This window comes from Gigantopelta aegis, chromosome 10 (assembly GCF_016097555.1).
Source record: "Gigantopelta aegis isolate Gae_Host chromosome 10, Gae_host_genome, whole genome shotgun sequence".
NCBI classification, from domain to species: Eukaryota; Metazoa; Mollusca; class Gastropoda; order Neomphalida; family Peltospiridae; genus Gigantopelta; species Gigantopelta aegis.
Genome location: NC_054708.1, coordinates 79839627 through 79861086, shown reverse-complemented (window position 1 = coordinate 79861086; position 21460 = coordinate 79839627). Strand labels below are relative to the sequence as shown.

The window sequence follows — 21460 nt, the reverse complement described above, 5'->3', positions numbered from 1 at the left end:
AGTTATTTCGGCCATACCGGTGCCTAGTACAGCACAGTAACAGCCAACATTTATCACCGGTGCCTTAGAGCAAATGATTGGTACGACAGCACTGGGTCATGTTGATTATTCCATTAATAATTTGAATGGTAGCATCTCCCGCCCGCTTGATATAAATGTTGACACTCGTCACAAAGACAAAATTTGGTCTGATTTGTTTGTTGATTTTGGTCAACTTGTGCAAAATCGACCCAGTGATCAGTTCGACATTTCGTTTCAAACAAATACTTTTTCAATGATCCCAAAGTCAAGGCCAGTCCCAATTCGATCCATTGATGTTTGGAATTTGGTATTCCAAATATATGTCACAATTGTAGTGAAGGCCAGGCCGAATTTAGCCGTTTCTTTGATGAAATATGCTAATATTGTTTAACGGATTGCCAAGAAGGCGGGAGATCAGGCTGCCATAACCTATGATATTAATTTTCGGAAGTGGAGACAAGCTTCTCTGGAATTACTACCTTTTGATGAGCCAAATAATGAGCTATTCCTCGAGGCCATGACATCGGGAAATTCAGTGCTACCCACGAAGATTCAATCCAGGCCAAATATGAGCATAGGTCAAAGTAAAGTTTGTTTTGCCTTTCAGAGGAATAGGGTGTGCAACAGAAACAACTGCTGGTTCAAGCATGCCTGCAAAGCATGTGGTGGACCCCATTCCTTTCAGAAGTGTTCAAAATCCGACAAAGCAAATTCCACCTATACTGCAGCACCGAATAATGCAGCCGCAAATAAAAAAATACGAGCCAGTCAGCAGAGTAACGCCCGTTAGATTTAAATATTTGCGTCCCTTCTTAGAAGGATATGACTCAGAATTAGTACAGTTTTTAGAAGCAGGATTTAAAAATGGCTTTTCATTGTGTTATAATGGCCCTCGGGCATATAGATCTAGTCAAAATTTAAAATCTACAATAGAAATGCCAGGTGGTTTGATGGAAAAAATTGACAAAGAAATAGAGTTGGGTAGGATTGTAGGACCCTTTAACACACCTCCTTTTGATAACTTACAAATTTCACCTTTAGGATTAGTTCCCAAAAAAGAACATGGGGAGTACAGGGTTGTCCATCACCTGTCCTATCCTTTAGGGTTTTTAATTAACGACGGAATTTCTGATGCAAATAAAACGGTACAATATGAAACTTCGGATAAAGCCATATTTCAAATTAACCAACTGGGACAAGGGGCGTTGCTGGCCAAAACGGATATAGAGTCTGCTTTTAGAATTATTCCGATAAGTCCATCAGATTATGAACTCTTAGGTATGCAAATAGCAGGGCTATATTACTATGATAGATGTCTACCAATGGAATGCACAATTTCATGTCAATTATTCGAAAAGTTCAGCTCCGCTTTACATTGGATAATGGAAAACTATTTTCAAGCTAAGTTTGTAGTTCATGTTTTGGATGATTTTTTGTTTATGGGTCTCCCTGTAGAGACACATTGTCAAAACGTATTAAAAAATTTCTTAGAGCTGTCAACATGTCGGAATTAAAATAAAGCAAGAGAAAACTGTTGAGCCCACTACACGTATTATGTTCTTAGGGATTGAGCTAGACACTGACTTGATGATAGCCCGATTACCGCTAGACAAAATCGAAAAAATCAAAACGTCACTACACGCATTCCTAGGCAAGAAAAAAGTTACACTTAAAGAATTGCAGTCATTGATAGGTTTATTAAACTTAGCATGTAGAGTGATAGTACCTGGTAGAACATTTCTGTGGCGATTGATTAACCTAACTTGTAAGATTTCCAATCCAGTTCACCATATTAGGACATCCAAAGAAGCAAAATTAGACCTGAAGGTATAGACAATGTTCATTGAACATTTCAATGGAACTACTATGTTTTTGCCAAATAGTTGGGAATCGTCAGAACGACTACAAATGTATACAGATGCTAGTAATGTGGGATATGGGGCCATATTTGGCAAGCATTGGTTATATGGTCAGTGGGATGAACATATCATCAGTGGACTTCTAAAATGTTGTATGTCAACTTTTGGCGCGAAATCTTTTTTCGCAGTTTTGAAATCGGCGGGATGCATTACATTCTCTCTCAAAATATCGTATCTCTCAGCCAATAAATACTTAATATTCGAGACATGTGACAAAATAGCTTATCTCAGTTGGTTGTACAACTGGGATTCTAAAATATTGTATATCATACATCGTGCTAGTGTAAACCACGAAAAAGCCGCAGTAAAATCTTATTTGTCTGTTTCAGATGAGATTATCATACGTAAACTGTTAAACCATATTTTCTTTAGTACATTGCAACATACACAAACTAGACAAATATATATTATGAAGTGTTGATGGCCTTTATGATTTATTTGATCTATTCCCGATATACGACATATTTAATCTAACTGCCTGGTTAATTTGTGAAATTCAGATTATATACATTTTTAATAATAGCAATATTGACAGGTTTTGCTGTATAATTACATATTTTTTTGTATTCAGACATCACAATATATCAATGGTAAAACAAAATCACACCTTTCCAGGTCTTGCACAGCCAGTTTGCCCCCCCCCCCCCCACCCGCCATTGGCATACAAGCCAGGGGGGTCACCACCACCACCCCACCCCACAAAAATTCGGGCAAAACAATGCTGATTCAATGGGGAAAATTCTGGCAATCTTTTACTTGTTTTTATCCGTGTAAAATTTTGGGTATAGCAACTCCTCTGCATCCCCCCCCCCTCTTAACCAAAGCATCCCCATACACCTACACCCCCCCCCCCCCCCACCCCCACACACACCTCCAATAGTTTTGGGGGCATTGTTTTCGTCCAGTTGGTGCCATTAATTACTGAACATATAATATACAATAATCAGTTTCATAAAACTCCACCACGATAATTTAATATGGGCTCTTACTAATTTCAGTGATCTCTTCTCTATCAGATTGCTAACAAATGGCCAGTACTTGGTGCAGGAATTCTGCTGACTTACATTACCGTGCTAACATTCAGTCCACATGTATAGTTGAAACTTTGTATAAGAGAGAAATAGGGGAATTCACCAATAAGGGAAAAAACTTTGACTTTATTGCAAACATTTACTACAAGTTGTTTTCCTAAACAACGCCTAGATATATAGTAGTTGGTGTTAAGGATAATGACTACGACACTATAGAACTCAAATTACATCCCCGGTGTGAAAATGGATGTTGATAAACTTTCCAGAGGGAAGCGTTTGGTTGAATTGTCACTAGAGAAACACTCCCAAATTAAAAGTAACACATTTACACCAGTTGCAAAAGAACATGATTCTAATGTGCCTGCAAGTATACCTAGTACTTCACTTGAACATGAGACTGTGACAACACATTTTCGGATTCAAGGGGCATGCATGAACGAAATAAACCAACGTAAATGTTACGAGTCTGATAATTTCGATACAGAGAATGAGAAAAACAACGACTCCTTTGGTGAAAGTTTTGATGACACTGCAAGGATCCCACTTGGAAGTACACAACAAAGGATGACTACAGTAGTACAGATAGTGAAGACCATGGGCCAAAAGGGAAAGCTGCAAACACAGGTGTGAAAGATGTTCAGGAGGATGCTGGAAAGAAGAATAGAGCCAAAAAAGGGAAAGCTGAAAGTATTAATTGGTCAAAAAATAAAAACAAAAGATGAGAATGCAAGGGAAAAAATACCTTGGAGCAAAGAATGATGCATCAGGCAAATACTCCTACAGTGTTGACAAGAATCAACGTGAACTGAAACAAAGTCACTGCACTCGGAGCTGTAAATTTAAGAAATGTTCAGTGTTAACTGAAGATAAAAGGAAAAGTATATTTGAAGCGTTTTGGCTGAATATGGATTGGAATCAGAAGGAGGTTTATGTAGCCAGGATGGTGGAAACATCTGGGGTGAAAGAGAGCAGGACAGAGGGCAGCAGTAGAAGAAACAAATCCTGTAGATACTACTTGAAACCAGCCGAAAAAAGATTGTGTGTCTGTAAGAGTATGTTTTTGACAACCTTATCGGTTGGAGAAAAGACTGTTTATAGTTGGGTAAGCCCTACTGGAAATCCAGACATTCCAGAGAAAAGAAAAAATACACATGAAAGTAAGACATTATATGCAAGAGAGTTTTTAGAATCACTTTCAAAAATGCCCTCCCATTATTGTCGTGCGTCTTCAACCAAAACTTATCTCGAGCCCATTTTCACCTCATTTGCCGAGCTTTACCGTGCATATTCTGAGAAATGCACTAGTGATGATAAAACCCCTACAAGTATTAAAGTCTTTAGAAACATTTTTGTAGATATGAATCTGTGTTTGTACCAATCCACAAAAGACCAGTGTGACATATGTTGCTCTTATGAGGCAAAAAATATATCCGAAGAACAATATGAATTCCACAGAGAGAGAAAAGAAGCAGCCAGGAAGGAGAAAAATATGGATAAAGAAAGAGCTTTGATAGAAAACAACTTCAGAGTTGTCACGGTAGATCTTCAAGGTCTTCTTCTTTGTCCACTGCTTAAAGCTAGCGCAATGTACTACAAAACAAAGCTTGGTTGCCATAATTACACCATTCATGACATGACCTCTAAAGATGTTGACTGCTATTTCTGGGATGACACTGAAGGTGAAGGTTATTTACAGCGATGGCTGCACATACCAAAATCGCAACGTTATCCTTTCAAATGCTCTTTCATGTATGGCTCATAAAAAAGGTATGACAATTGTTCAGAAGTTTTTAGAAAAGGGCCACATGCAGATGGAATGTGATGTGTACACAGCACCATCGAGAGAAAATTGAGAAACAAACCAATTTACAGCCCACAAACATATGTGGATTTAATCAAATCAGCAAGGATCTCTCAAAAGTACAGAGTACATTATCTGTCTCATACCTTTTTTAAGGACTTTGCTTCACTTAAATACTACTCGCCCAGGAATAAAGGTTGGAGATTGTGTTGTTACAGACATCTGTGTCATTAAATACACATCTGATGGAGTAATTCAGTACAAAACACAATACAGCAATGCTTATGAAGACCTACCAAGGTGTGCAAGGTGTTCAGAGCCAGCACTTGGAGACACAGTTGAACAGCTCTACAATCACACCATTCCAATTAAAGCTCTTAAGTACAAGCACTTACAAGAACTTAAACCAGTTATTCCAAAGGATTTTCATGCTTTTTACAATAGTTTGTCACACGAGTAGAATTTGGGCTAATAGTACTACCGAACTTAAACGTGTGTGCATTTATAGCATGCATTACAAAAAACTATATCACAGAGGTCTGGATGGAACCGTGCACTTCGTAAAGTTGCAGGATGGGGTTTTTCTGTTTGGAAATGACATTTCCGTTGTGTTTAAATAAAGAAAGTTCAATTTATAAATATTAGTTTTCATTGTTTTGTTTTTTTATGACGTGTTAGTGGAGTGATCTAAGCAGATAGTCATGTTCATTTATACCTGTCAGTAGCCCTCCTCCATCCAGGTACAAGCAATTGATGTATAGTTTAGGTTAAGATAAATGTATATAAGACACACCAAAAATATGCTGTATGCAACGCACTAACTAAGCATCCTTCAGAAGTACTTGGTGTCATTTCACAAATCTGCATCGTGCATAATCCAGGAGCTACTGCAGTATCAATATAATTATACCGAATATGACAAGATACCATTAGTAATAAAAAGTTGTAACTCATAAATAATATCATATTTTTCATTCCAAATAGTCGTATGTCCGATATTACCCATCATGCATCATTAATTTAGAAAATTAACACTTTTGCATATAAAGCATAAGAAATGATAGAGTTATACCAAAATACAAAGTGTTCGATTTATGTCATGAACATATAATCAGTTTTAAGTGTCTCCTGTAAAATCAGTTTTTCAGGTCCTGTAACTGGAATGCCCCCGAAATGCCTCTTAAGAAAAGTAACCGTCGGCTGTTTAATAGTCCACCTCCAACTTATGGGAAAGCCGCACTTCACGTCAATGAATACTACAGCTTAAGCCCCAGTCCCATATAAGCACGGATGGACACGGCAGTCCCGGAAAGTGCCGGATCAAGATCCGGGATGATCCGTGCTCTTTTTGGGGTTTTTGAGCGTCGACGGTCGTCCAACGACCATCACACCGGTGGCAACACAGCAGCTACACGGACGAACCCGTACAAACACGGCAGCAACACGCAATCAACACGGCAGCTACACGGACGAACCCATACAAACACGGCAGCAACACGCAATCAACACGGATGACCAAGGACCGTTCCGGACAGTCACGGCAGAGCGACGGACTAACATGGACCAATACGGCAGAGACATGGACAGCCCCGGATAAACACGGCGTCTACACGGACCACCCCGGACCGTCAATAACCTGTATGAAAGCAGGCTGATTTTCGGTGATTCCATCGTTCTGCAATCGGATCTCGAACGTGTCACATCGTATTTCAGCATATTATACATTAGCAAAAACGTCAAAATGCCAGCCAAAAAGAAACCATAGTGGGCCTTCCAGTTCCCAAAAGGTCGTCACGAGCAGCATCCGCTACCGAAGAAGCAACAGAACAACAGCAACAACAAGAAACAAGATCGCGATCAAGATCCAGATCAAGATCGCCATCACCTTCACAAGTACAAGCATCAGCACCACCCACAGCTATTGCCGCTAAGAAAAAGAAGAAGTCCCTGATCCTGTCAGACGAACAGGAGGTGGAGTTGGCCGATTGGCTCAAGGAGAACCCTATGCTGTACACGAAGAGCATGAAGGAATACAAAAACACGGCAAAGAAGATAGACCTCTGGAATTCAAAGGCAGCAGAGCTTGATCTGGAGTCCGGGCCTATGCTGAAGACCTGGTACGAGAGCGTCAGGACGAAGGTCGGGAAGATGTCCGACAAGAAGAGCGGCTCGGCAACAAAAGACACGAGTGACTGGGACACCTTCCTTATGCAGAACTTTGGGTTCCTGGCATCTCACATAGTGAGAGTGAAGGGCAGACCAGCATGCAGTGTGAGTATAAATTTACATTACTAATGTGATTTTTCTTGTCATTTTTTTATTACATGATGTTATGATTGAATGTATACATTTATAATTTTTACCAAATACTTACAGCGTGTTTTACCTTTTTGTCTTTGCAGTTGAAGCCTCGCCTGGACACGGCACTCCCCACAGTTTCCTCAGACTCAGAGCAGGAGATGGAGCATGACACCCAGGAGGAACCAGAGGAGACCGGTGACCAGTCTCCAGCACCAGAACCACCCACGTCCAAGGGGAAGTCCTGCACTGTGAGGGGAAGAAGCATTCCCACCAAATCATCATCATCACAGAAAAAGACCAGCACGGCTGTCCCAGCCCTGGATGACACCGCTGAGGTTGTGAACCTCAGCAGCTCGCTTCAGTCTCAGCAGGAACGCTCCAACGCTATCCAGGGACAGATAACAGGGCTTGTGTCGTGTGAACAGAGGTCGGCCACAGCTGCATGGGGGACATGGTTCGGGGCAATGGCTGCAAACTTGGACCCGACACTTCTTCTGAGGTTCTATCGTGCCAGCTTCGACATGATGTTGAGCTTTGCAGAGGAGTCCCGACAACTACAAATACCTCATACCGGACAGCAATTCATTCCCATGAGCAGCAGCACCATGATCAGACTACGTTAACAACATTGTTGACTCCCGTTCAGCAGCAACAACAGCAGCAGCAACAGACTTTCTTCGGTGGTGTCCGCACCACTCCTACGTGGGACACCATGGGACCAACAGCAGGACAGAACGTCGCGTCCACGTCGACGTCGCAACCACCTCGCCCAGCCAGTACTCCAACCAGCTTGAACTCCAGCTTTCAACTGCCAAGTATTCCGGATTTCTCCAATTTAAACACAACGCCGTCTCCTGCGGGTCGACAACCAGATGGCACCTTCAACTGAACATTTGTGAATATGAACTTTGAAATGTGATTTTTTTATTTTTTTTGAACTGTGAACTTTAACTGCATTATGGACTATTGAAATTACTTGCGATTATGTTCATTTGATTTACCTGTTATATGTAATGTGTAATAAAAAAGTTTGTTTTGTTTGAAACTTAATTCACTTGTTGAGTTCTTAATAAAAAAAGGTCATTAAAAAGTTTGAAAACCGATAAAAAAAATAAAAGAAAAAGAACTTCTCCAACTCTTATAAGCACTAAATCTGAAAGAGTTGGAAAGAAAAAGTTGGAAAATCTATTTTAAAAAATAAGGTCCGATAGACCGAAGGTCCGATAGTCCGAAGGATTATAAACTGATTACACGTTTTAATTGATCACACAATATAAATACTATTAGTATAAGGATGTTCATGTACAAAATCATTTCATCTAGTTTGAAATCATTACTCAACCACGGCATCGGCATGCTATACCCGTATATATGTATATATATATATATATATATATATATATATATATATATATATATATATATATATATAGGCTCTCTTTTTTTTGCACATTGAAACGAACAATGTTTTATTTTGATATAACACTTTATTACATAACATTTCAGTTTATTATTATCACACATCACAGAATTTTGCACATATCTAATGACATTCACTTCTTAAATATCACGAAATATAAGTCCACAGAATATTGTTCATAATTATAACTCCACATCATAAAATTATAAGTCCATAGAATATTTTGTTCATGCACAATGTTCATATCATGTCGTCCTGCCAGGACACTGATCCGGCTTCTGAGCTGAAGTAGGCCCGAAGGTATTCCCGTTGGTTCTTTGCTGCCTTCGTGGTTGAGTTGGGAGGAACTTCCGACACCCCATCTATGAGAGGGTTGTCCTTTCGCCATTCTCCTGGTATGATGTTGTGATTGTTGTCCTCCTGGTCAGCGACACTCACATGCTCATTTCTATTGCACAGTCTCAGAAGATTGTGTAAGCAGATGCAAGACAGCACAATGGACGTCACTGTCTCTGGAGACTGCAACATCGTGGTGAGTAGACACCGAACATGTTTTCCACAATTCGTCGCCCCCTGGACAGTCGGTAGTTGTAGACTCTCTCAGAATGTGACATGTTCTTCTTAGAGCCACTTATTCAAGGCGAAGGCGTCATCCGCAGAAATGTAGAACAGCATTGGTTTGTCGTCGTTTGGTAAAGGTTCAGGATCAGGTAGGCCCAACACTCCCTTGTCGATGGCTTCCTTCAGCTCACTATTGTTGAACACTTGAGCATCACCGGCTGATCCATTGCTGCCTACTTCCGCCCAAATGAACTTGTAGTCGGCGTCGACCAAGGCCATGAGGATTATGGTATGGTACCCCTTGTAGTTGTAGTACAACGAGCCACCACGCCGAGGACACTGTATGGCGATGTGCTTTCCGTCCAAGGCACCCACACAGTTGTGCAGCTGCCATCGATCGCCGAAATGCTTGGCGATGTTCTTCCACTCATCTGGCATTTCAGGACAGGGAATTGGTTCGTCAGCAAACTCTACAAGTATTGCATCGCAGACCTGACGGATGACCTTGGAGATGGTGTTGTGTGCGACCCTGAAGGCATACATCAGAGAGTGGTAGCTGTCCCCTGATGCTAGGTACCGCAATGTTATTGCCAACTTAATGCCAGCTGTCAGAGGCTTCCTGTACTTTGACTTCTTCGGCTTGATTCTGTGCTCAATGCGTGTCAGGATCTCTTGGTATATCTGACAGCCCATGCGCAGGAAATTACAGAAGCCCTTGGCGTCTTCTTTCTTCAGTTCGTCCATCAGCCATGCGTACTGACCCAGGTCTGGTCTTCTGGCGAGCCATTTTCTGACCCAGATGGTTCTCTTTTTCCTTCTATTCAGTGGTGTAGATACAACTTTTTTCACGACTTCTCTATCTCTCTGTCGTAGCTTCGTTTTGGCAATCACGATAGCGTTTTCAACCTGAGCTTTTTGCAATTGAAGCTGGCATCTCATCAGCATCAGCTTGTCCTCGGCCGTCATCTCATCGCCCATGTTGCATCGTCGGTAGCACAGAAAAGAAGTGAATCGATGTTCAAATTGCTCCTATTTATATGAGCATCCGCCATCGTCCGTGTTATTCCATGTTCCTCCGTGATAGTCCGTAATAGTCCGTGTTTTCACCGTGAAGGTCCTTGTTGGCACCCTGTCTATCCGTCATCGTCCGTGTTATTCCGTGATAGTCCGTGTATCCGCCGGGTTTCCACCGTGTTTGTCCATGTTTGCACCGTCTTCGTCCGTAGTAGCTCCGTGCTGATCCGTGATGGTAGCCCTAAAAATCAAACTGTACCGGCGTGTTCCGTGTAACCGCCGTGAAGGGTCCGGGGACAACCGTACCTCTGCCGTCATGATCCTTGATGGTCCGGGGTCTGAAATTTGTTCCTGGACTGTCAAGGACGCTCAAGACAATCAAGGCAGAGATACGGCTGTCCCCGGACCCTACACGGCAGCTACACAGACCACCCCGGATGTTGCCATCTCCCCGGACCGTCACGGAAGAACACAGCAGTTTTGAACTTCCCAAAACTGCCGTGTTGGCCTCCCGGAGCCCCAAGGACATTCCCGGACGTTCCAGGACCAACAGGGATCGCCGCGGAGCTACACGGCGGCTACACGGTTCACACGCCGGATCGTGCCGGACGTGATCCGTGTTGATCCGGCACCTATATGGGACTGGGGCTTTACTGCCATCAGCCGTCCAGGATTTAAAGAAGGGACATGTTTTCCACCTTTTGATCAGTAATCACAGACATGTTGGTTCAGTGCAGAAGTTACTGAAAACAATACCTGGTGCTCCTGATTCATACTATTCTATCTTGAAAGTCTTGGTATCCTTGGAAAAGTACAGAAAGCTAACTGATCCTGTGGAGTTTAAATCATTTGAGGAGGACTGTAAGGAGGATTTTGTCAAAGTTTGTGTGACCCCCAGGCCCAAGGCGAAATCCTGTGTTGTCACGCCCCCATCAACTCTGGATGTGCCTCATCCTTCAACATCAAGCCAACATGAATCTGCTCCATCAAATACAGTGCTTGTTGTGCCGCATCCGTCTACCATATGCCCGTCCATTCCATCAGCTGTGTCTCCATTACTTGCTGTAGGTACGTGAAAACCAGGCAATTTTCATGCTAATTGCTTGGTCTGCTGTACCTGTGCAGAGCACTGCGCGTTGCACCACGGACAGCATTCTTTCGTTTTGTCTGGAAGCCGTGCTTTAGGACTACCAGGAATACACCCGTATTGATGACGTAGTTCACATTTATCTCTAGCACTGCGTCTTCGAATTTTTAGAAATGAAAAAAATATCCATTCAAATTTTTGGCCGCTAAAGTCATCGGCACAGTACCTAAAGGTAAGTTTTGATAGTTTTGAAACCAATTTAATTTGTTTGTTTATACACTTCTCCATATCAGAATATAATTTGAGGCAAATTGGAGCATCGTAACATTGATTTTGACGGCGGGGAAAAAACGTATGTCGGGGGCAAATTATGCAAAATTTTGTCAGATTTCACTGAAAAAAGATACATTTTTGCACTGATTAGATAATCATAGCATACTATGATTAAATTTAAATGATAAATTAGGATGTTAACAACTTAATCCTGGTAATGTTTATTAAAAATAATACTTAGATACGCCGATGATCGTCGATTTTGATGAATATTTTACCTACTAAAATAAGGCACGCGGTCCATCTTGAGGTCACGTGACCGGATTCTAGCAATATGATTGGCCAATACCAATCTTTACAAACACAAGTAGCCATGTGCTTTTTTATGCATTGTTTATCTTCTTTATTTATGCTCATAATTGGATTATTTTTGTGCTTTTAATTTTAATTTCAGATTTAATCATAATGTAATGCACTTACATGTACCTGTATGTTTTTTTAAATTTTGAAAATAATTTTGATAGAAATGAGAAGTTAACTGACCAGGCCCCATGCTTATAAAACTTTTAAAGTTCAGACTTTAATAAAGTGCAGACTTTAGTCTTCAACTTAAAGTCTAGACTTTATAAAGATTGAGCATCGTCTGATATCAGCCATTTCAAATGATATATTGTGAGATAGATTGTTTCAGACGTTATGTTAAAGTCTGGTGGGTTACCAGACTTTAAATTTAAAGTATAGACTTTAGTTAAAGTCTAAAGTCTGGACTTTAAAAGTTTTATAAGCACGGGGCCTGTTGTAAAATGGGGGATGATCTGTCCATGTATTCACTATAAACTTTGATAAATCCACCGCAGACAAACCAATTGTTATTATAATAAATTATAATGTCTTTTTCTTCATTCCAGGTGGGAGACCATGCCACGCCCGGTTAAGAAACAGAGTGGCATTGCCGGAGAAGATTGGCAAGATTTGTCAGCACCTTACAGACAACTATAGCATCTTCCCTGATGACTTGAATGACCTAAAAAATGGACACATGCTCCTTCTGCACATCGCTAATGACAGATCCATTGGAAAGACGCTTTAAGTGGTAGCAGAAAAAGTTCCATGCAAGATAACCCCGGCCCAGCTGCGTTCTCTTTTGAACTGGACAAAGAAGTTTCAGGGTGGTGTCAATGATGCTGCCATGGAGAAGTATTCAAGCCTGTGCAGCGAGTCGTATACGTTGTTTCATCATATCCAAGAAGACCAACAGCCAGATCCTGAGGAACCCCAGCCAGGAGATTCAGATTATTCAGCGCAACTTAAACCTGATCATTCACATCCGGATCCAGAGCCAGGACTTGCAGATCTAGAGGAACCCCAGCCTGGACCTTCTGATTCCTTGGAGCAGTCTGAACGAGCCTTGACCGTGGATCCAGAGACACCACTTCCTGGAGGACCCAATCACTCAAAGTCAAATACACCAAGATCATCTGTTCGTTCATCATGACGGCAACTTCGCAACCTGACTCCAAGGAAGTTGAAGATGAAAAAACGGTTAGAGTTTGTTTCCCAAACAAACATTGCTATGAAGGAGAGACACATGAGCACTGTAAAGAAACTACGGTCACAAATTGACACTCAAAAGGTGAATAGAATCAAATATCTAAATCAAGACATTAGCAGAAAGAAGGCAGCATTGCTGAAGAAAGGTGAACAAATACATATATTGAGAAAGAAACTTGCTCAGCCCCAGGATGAAAATGGCAAAGAACTTGCCACTACACGGAAGAAGTTGAAAGCAATGAGCAAAAAGTGTAAAAGACTAACGAAAGAGAAAGCTAATTCATCTGTCTCTTTGAGCTGTAATTACATTGCCATGTCTCAATTTATAGAACTCCAGGAAAAGCTAAGGAAGAAGGATGAGACAGTTGGTGGTTTGGAGGATAAAATATTGACCTTAGAAGACGCAATTAAGTCACTGAAAGAAAAGCCCAGCATGGAAAAAGAAGGAAAAACATACTCAATGGATATGAGGTTTCACGTGTATGATTTGCTGGTAAATAACGTGCCGACAAAAAACATTCCAATTTTAATAGAAAAATTCAACAAAAGGCTTGGTATTACTGTGGACAAAGTACCACATAGGAGTACCGTTGAGCTAATGGCACGTGAACTAGGAATTGTGTCAGACTTTCAGGCAGTTGAAATGTTAATGAAGGAGGAAAATCTCACGTTAGGTTTTGATGCCACCACCACCCAGGATGGGGTTCATGTTAATTCAGTCCATGTCAATGGCCAGGAAGAATGTCATGTGATCGACTTGGATCAGTTACCTGGGGGGACGGCTGAAGATTATGAAATGCACATTGTGGAGTCAATTGACCGTGTTGCTGAAGTGTATTGTGCTTTCTATACTACTGACTTTGACTCTTAACTGTTCAAAAATAATCTCCCACATTCGCAACACCATGACTGACCGTGCAGCCGTTAATCATGCCACCATAGTTCGTCTCGAGAATACGTGGGGGATTCATTTGAATGAACTCAAATGTCACCTCCATCCACTGGATACAATAGCTAGTTCCAGTAGATCTGCGCTTAAAGAAGCCGAACCCAGGGTTCTTATCAAGAAACTGTTTGGAACGGAGTGCATGGCCGGCCAACTTGTATTGTCCATTAACAAGTTCCGATTCAAGGATGGACGAGGTGATCCCAAGGGATTCACCACTGCTCTCTTAGATGCTGGTCTCCCGAAAGGATTGATTCCAAGATATTGGGGCACCAGGTTGCACATTCTGTTTCTTACTTGTGGAAAGTTGGTGGAGCATGAGACCTTTTTCCAGACATTTTTTAAAGAAGGAACTGTTTCATGTGGTGGCTTACACGCAAGCATATTGCATGATTTCCTGTCTCCAGTAGCCAAAGTTGAGATCCAAATACTTGGCCTCATAGGCAAGATTCTTTCCGGGCCATGGATGAGAAGGTTTTATACGTCTACAACAACGCAGATCAGTCATGTAGATGGGATTAGTGTCGTGAAACAAGTCCTCGCCAGAGTTAAAGCATGTTGCTCAAGCCCCCAGGAAACTCTCACAATGAAGACTGACTTCTTTGAAGACGAGTTGACCCCAGATAATCGGCTGATGAAATTGCAGCAGAAAACGATTGATGAAGAACTTTTCATGTCAATGATGAAGAACTGCCTGACTGCCATTGTCACTGTTCTGGAGAAACAGTACAGACGGTACTTCGATCTGGATGTTACTAATGAACTACGAAAGGAGACGGAATCGGCGAGATGTCACAACATTGATGCGGAGCAGGTAATGGGCATGTTTAGTGCTGCAAAGGCCAATGCCCCAAATGCCACACTGTGTTATATTTCTTTGTGCCTCCGTGCCCAGAACAGAGTAGTTGACTACCTAGACAGTCTTGAACCTGCAAAGAGAGAGAAACTGATGAAGTTGGTTATTACCTTGGGACGGAAAGTACGTCAAAGGAAAAGGAAGAAATGTATTGAAATTCGTCAAGAAATTTCCAGAAGGGTGGCTGCTAAGAAGCAGCAACAAGTGACGTATCAGAGAAACAAGCTCGAAGCAAGGTTAAAACAAACTGGCGTTGATCTTGCCACTGAATTTCCTGATATAGAGGTGAACACTAGACAACAAGTTCAAGACATCTTGGATGGGAAGATTGTTGGCCATAGGATCTGTCATATTTGGTATGATCAAGAATCAAGAGAAGATAGTATATTTTGGCAAAATAGAAAAGGTGTTGAAGGGAGGTGGAGGGGTGTATGTTGTTGGATACTGGGGTGAGAGTGAAACCTACGAGGACAATGCTGTTGACTATGATATGAAGAAATGTGCTTTGGCAGCTGATCTGATGTGTGGTGATTTAACTTTATCTTAGACTGTGGGACACTGACTGACATGATTGATAGAGAGACTTGAGGAATTCATCTGTGTGAATTGCAGTGTTAAACACAAACTCCTACAACATAAACTGAATAGATTACTGTAACTAGTTTTTTGTCCCCTTCTTCCTGTTAGGAGACTATGAGGTAAAGAATAGACTGTGGAACATAGGCACTGACATGACCGAGACTCATGAACTGGATTGATTTCTCTATGATACCATAGACTTTCTTCATGGTCTCGTCACCGCAACGTTGTCTTCCTGTTAGAAGAGAACTTAGATTGATACATTACTGTGGGTAAGTCCTTCATAATTGTCCAATAAATTACAACTTTCAGGTGCTGTCATCCCTGCCCTAGCAAGTATATGGACTGAATATGGTCTGAAAAGGATTTCTGTTGGGTGTCACCAAGATTGGGAGGACTCTCGGAGATTATTCTCCATCCGTGATGGACCAGACCACACCTCTCCTTGCTTACTCTTTTATTATGTAACACAATCATTAATGAAATAGTGTAGAGATAGATTATTTGTATTGCCCTTTTCTTAAGCTTTCCAATGACACAAAGTTTTTGAAAATCGGATAAGAATTGAGAAAGTTATGGCATGAAATCGGGGAAAATTTATGAGACGGGTCACACCTCAAATTCAGAATTCCATGCTTTTCCATTAAAACAATGGACCGAAACGACCCATAAAAGACGCCTTATAAAATGTCATAACTCCCTTAATAATTGTCAAAGGATGATGATCCAGGTGTCATTAGAAAGGTCTTTCCATGCTCTTTACAGTTGGAATCTGTTAACTTTGATTTTTTTTTGTCACATACCTACCAATATGAATATGAAGTAACAAAAATAAATGAATATAATATTTCTCCTCTCTCTCCGCCTGTCTCTTTGTCAGTTTCTTAATTATCAGTTTACAGTAATTCTCTAATGTGGCACATAATACAAATGGAACTACAGTTGGATTGATGAACAAAATAATCAACAGCATTGTTTCAGACATCACAGGTAACGAGAGAGACACACTGTTGGAGGAAAATACATGTATGATAGGATACAATCTGTCGTCTGACTGGCACAAGTGTTGGCTGATCATGGGCTGCTCAAGGAAGAACTGGGGAGTGCCTTCAAAGCTTATCCAAAGTTTACATACAACATTAAAGTCAAATATGTTGGCAATCTTGGGCAGCTATCCAAGAAACGTGATATACGGCAATGCGTCCTGGAGTACTGACATGTGTACTGTGTACTGTGTACTGCGTACATACATAATGAGAGACAGTTTGTTTGTTTTGTTTAATGACACCACTATCAAGCACACTGATTTATTATTGGATGTCAAACATTTGGTAATTCTGACTTGTAGTCATCAGAGGAAACCTGCTACATTTTTCCATTAGTAACAAGGGATCTTTTATATGCACCATCCCAGACAGGACAGCACACACCACAGCCTTTGATATACCAGTCGTGCTGCACTGGCTGGAACTAGAAATAGCCCAATGGGCCCACAGATGGGGATCGATCCTAGACCAATCGCGCATTAAGCGAGTTATTTACCACTGGGCTACGCACTGCCCCTAATGAGAGACAGACACATAGTAATACCACAGATATAGACAGACAAAAGACCCAAGTGAAAATAAGTCATTTTTTAAAGCAAAGCTGGTGAAGCCGCCAACAATCGTTTGAAATAGCAGGGAAATTTTCGGAGAAGGTTGTTGGAAGATTTATTTTGTTAACTGTGTGGCAAGTACTTCAATCGGGATTTCACGAGTATAGTAGGTTATATGTTTTTCGCCTGTGTGTTCATAAGTTGTTGCACTATTTTGGTTGAGAAACAGCTGAACCATTGTGCCAAACGTTTTTATAACCAGCTCTATATAGGGTAATATAAAAAAAATTGGACATTGAAAGAACTACACACTTTCTATGTTCATTTAGGATCAGGGGAGTACCAGTTCACCTATAAATAAAGACTGAAGACCCGACCAACACCACACCTCTGGACTTAAGGTCAGACAAACAGTCTCTGATTAGCTTCATGATTAATCAGCTTACACTGAAAATAGTTTATTCAGGTCTCTGCAGTTCACTAGAGCAACAGGGACATATCTCATTTGTAAGAAAACCAGTATACTTTCCACAACAAAGTTATTCTCCTTTAGGCCCTTTTCCATGGCGTGTATTATTGCCAAGTTTCGGCATTGAAACCGCATCTGTTTTGTCTGTGTGGAACATGCACTGCTTTTGTAAAAATCACTTCACACTATTTACTATACAAGCGTTTCCATGCGGACAGATTACCATGCTGATTAACCCTTTGAACCTGAGCGGCCAGAAAACTGGCCATGACGTCAACCTCTGAATACCCCAGTAGCCGGAAAACCGGCCTCCACATGTCTTTGTTTATAAACAATATCGTTTGGCAACTTCCCGACCAATCAACGGCTTTGTTTTATCTAATTTTCAGTCCACACTTCCTGTGAATGTAACTTCCGTGTTTCCAACAAAGTTTCCGTTTGACACGTATAAAATCGGCAAAATAATGGCTAAAAAATTGTTCGCTGTTCAACAAGTTTTAACTGAGATACGGAGTTCCGACGACAAAGAAATAGGTGAAACAACGTATGGTAATGAAAGTGATTTTGAATCAAAATTGATTTACAAAGTGATCTTCATATTATTAACACTGAAATTGATAACAATGTGCAGTCGTCTAGTAACAGGGCAGTTGTCAGAGGGGACGAAAGGGGGCATGGCTCTAGTGATCATTCTTGCGATAACGGTTTTCAGCTACACTCAGAACATAGCAGTAGCATGCATTCCGTTGGTTGAGGAGGTGGTCGAGGTAACAATGACAGGATGGTTCACAGACGGGGCAAAAGGGATTGTTCTCCACCAGGGTGGACACATGTGTTGAGGCCCATTTTGTAATAAACGACCCATTTTGTAATATGTACCCATTTTGTAATAAAAAACGACCCATTTTGTAATAAGTACCCATTTTGTAATAAAAAACGACCCATTCTGTAATAAACGTAGGTACCCATTTTGTAATAAAATCAGACCCATTTTGTAATAAAAAATAGGTACCCATTTTGTAATTAAAAAAATGCCCATTCTGTAATAAAGGCTTAAAACGTCAGAATACGACATAGATGTTAAATATATACAAATTGAACTAATTTTAAACTTTGTTTTTAGATTTTTTTTCAGTGGTTGGGAGTTCGTCAGGGGTACGAATATGTCTTAAGGTTGATTCTGTAAGTGAACCTATTCAGTTTTTCCGTTCATCCATTACTCCAGACCGCTCGCTTGAGGTGCTTGTGTCGCAGGATTGAACTTCTGTGGACACACAAATTGGGTTTTTTGTCTGTTCCAACCAGTACCCTAAAACTGGTATACTAAAAGCCCTGGTATGTACTATCCTGACTATGGAAAAGTGCATATAAAATATCCTTGCTGTTTTTCGTAACCCATCGTGTGGTATTATCTATCATGATCGGGGCGGGATCTAGCTTAATCGGTTGAACGTTCGCCTGGGGGACTTGGGTAACAGGATAGAACCTCCTCGGTGAACACATCAATTGGGCTTTTTGCCGTTCCAACCAGTTCCTTCCCCCCCCCCCCCCCCCCCCCCCCCCCCCCCCCCCCCCCCCCCCCCCCCCCCCCCCCATTACACCACGACTGTTACATTATAATCTAAGTGTAGATATGTGTAAGAGAAAGTAACCTACATGAATGTGTTGTAAAAGCCGTAGCAGCTGATTAAAAACAGTGGGTTTAATCAACAACTACTTAAGCTGAAATACACTCAAACTAGTATCCGTCAAAAGTGACTTCCCACTGACACTCCCTCCGCACACACCCCAGCCGCCCTACCCCATCCCCCACCCACCACGAGAAAGTGAACAATACACATAAAACACATGTGATCATTCAGCCGATGGTTGTGGAAGTTAATCTACAATTATTGTGTACAGGTACTGTCCATTAACTGATTTACCGCTTACACTGTACTTTAGTTTGCCGCCTGACTATGTGCTCATATGCGGTCTTGAATGCATATATATATATATATATATATATATATATACATAACTACCCACACTTGCCTTTCTTATTCTTATTCTTCTTTTGTTATGGTTACCGGCAATATTAGGTATATATATATATTTCTTTCTAAACTTCTATGTACATTTGCTAATAATCCCATAAATATGAACATTTTAAATATATACACTGTAATAATATTACAGAATTTTGAATAAGATTTGATGTCTTTGAATAAATTGCTGCACAACTAACTGAACGATCCCATAGATTAAAAATATACCATGTGAGACACTAGAAGTGTCAGGAAATGTTAAATCGTAGTAACTGAACATGAACTATCCCTTATGCATGACAATAGGAACTATTTAAGTTAATTCATAAATGTGCTAATAATATTTCGATAAGGAACATTGTGTATCAAAACCGGTTTATTTCTTACATAAATTATAAGCATGTACAGGTACTTCCTCCTGAAGTTAACACAAAATATTATTATATATGTATGAATTCACTGAAAAATAAACGTATGTTTTGAAAAGAACTGGAAAAAACCCCTTGTTTTCAAAACTATATATTCACAGAGACACACACAGATAAATACAAAGATGGACACACAGACACACACAGAGAGAGAGAGACAGACAGACAGACTGACAGACAGACAGACAGACAAGCAGAGAGAAAAACAGACAGATAAACAGAGAGAAACAGAGACAGAGATACAGATATAATGAGACATACAGAGAAACAGTGAGGGTGAGAGAGAAACAGACAAACAGACCTGTATTGCAAAAAGAACTGAAAGTTGTTGGCCAAACTGTCATCGTTTCTAATGAAGGAAAGTTCTCCTTGAATAATGAAAATTTTCATGAAAAAAAAACCGTTATCAAAACTATATATTCACAGAGACACACACAGATAAATACAAAGATGGACACACACACACACAGAGAGAGAGAGAGAGAGAGAGAGAGAGAGAGAGAGAGAGAGAGAGACTGACTGACAGACAGACAGACAGACAGACAGACACAGGCAGGCAGGCAGACATATATACAGAGAAAGCAATATAGACAGAGATACAAATAAAATGAGACATACAGAGAACCAGTGAGGGAGAGAGAGAAACAGACAGACCTGTGTTGCGAAAAGAAAACCAAACTGTCATCGTTTCTAACAAAGAAAAGTTCTCCTTGAATAATGAAACTTTTCATGGGAAAAAAACCTGTTTTCAAAAATATATATTCACAGAGACACACACGGATAGACAAAACAACAGACACACCACACAGAAGAGAGAGAGAGGAGAGAGAGAGGAGGAGAGAGAGAGAGAGAGAGAGAGAGAGAGAGAGAGAGAGAGAGAGAGAGAGAGAGAGAGAGAGAGAGAGAGAGAGAGAGAGAGAGAGAGAGAGAGAGACAGACAGACAGACAGACAGAAACAGAGACAGAGAGAGAGAGAGCGTCCGTTTGGTTGCGTAAAATTTATAATTTTCTTTTCCCAATACAACTTATTCTAACATTATTATTATGCAGAAGCAGGATGTCGTTAGAGGACTGCCGAGATAGAATAATGATTAGTGATCGTAACCACCATATGATGAATAATATGAATTTAAAAATGTAAGAAATTCGATCATTTCCAAAATATATCGTTTATGATAAATTTCCCAAAATATAACGCGGAAACAACCAACCAGGCACTGTACCATCTGCGGTTTTGTGAGAATAACTGTCGTATTCTCAGGCCAAGCCCACTGTTTTTACCCGCAATTCTAATTAATTTCTGAACACTTATAACTTTTTCAAGTGCGCCACATAAACGCAGTCGTTCAGCTAAGAAATCGTTAATATGTATTTCTGGTAAGAAAGATTCTGTCAGTTTTCTAAGTCCAGTGGATACCCTATTAAACGTTCCGAGCATGTGACAGTCATCATACATACACCATCTAATTATTTCCTTAAAAATCTCGTTTGGTAAAGCCTGTCCGTCACCGCACTCCCCTTTGTTAGATGCATTAATTATACCGGTGTTGCTAATTAGACATTCCGTATCACCGTCAGT

At 40.7% G+C, this 21460-nt stretch overlaps 3 protein-coding genes across 3 annotated transcripts; 2 read left to right on the top strand and 1 right to left on the bottom strand.

Moving 5' to 3' along the window:
- Positions 1 to 6283: 6283 nt before the first annotated feature.
- Positions 6284 to 8110, top strand: LOC121383841. The gene is made up of 3 exons (XM_041513939.1): positions 6284 to 6418; positions 6501 to 7052; positions 7109 to 8110. Exons 1-3 carry the CDS (start codon positions 6284 to 6286, stop codon positions 7694 to 7696), a joined length of 1275 nt encoding a protein of 424 aa, XP_041369873.1. The 3' UTR covers positions 7697 to 8110.
- Positions 8111 to 9114: 1004 nt separating this feature from the next.
- On the bottom strand, positions 9115 to 10032 carry LOC121383840 (putative nuclease HARBI1). Its single transcript, XM_041513938.1, has one exon. The coding sequence runs from the start codon at positions 10030 to 10032 to the stop codon at positions 9115 to 9117; it is 918 nt and encodes a 305-aa protein (XP_041369872.1).
- Positions 10033 to 13745: 3713 nt separating this feature from the next.
- On the top strand, positions 13746 to 15402 carry LOC121383839. Its single transcript, XM_041513937.1, has one exon. It carries the CDS (start codon positions 13771 to 13773, stop codon positions 15232 to 15234), a length of 1464 nt encoding a protein of 487 aa, XP_041369871.1. The 5' UTR covers positions 13746 to 13770; the 3' UTR covers positions 15235 to 15402.
- Positions 15403 to 21460: the final 6058 nt, after the last annotated feature.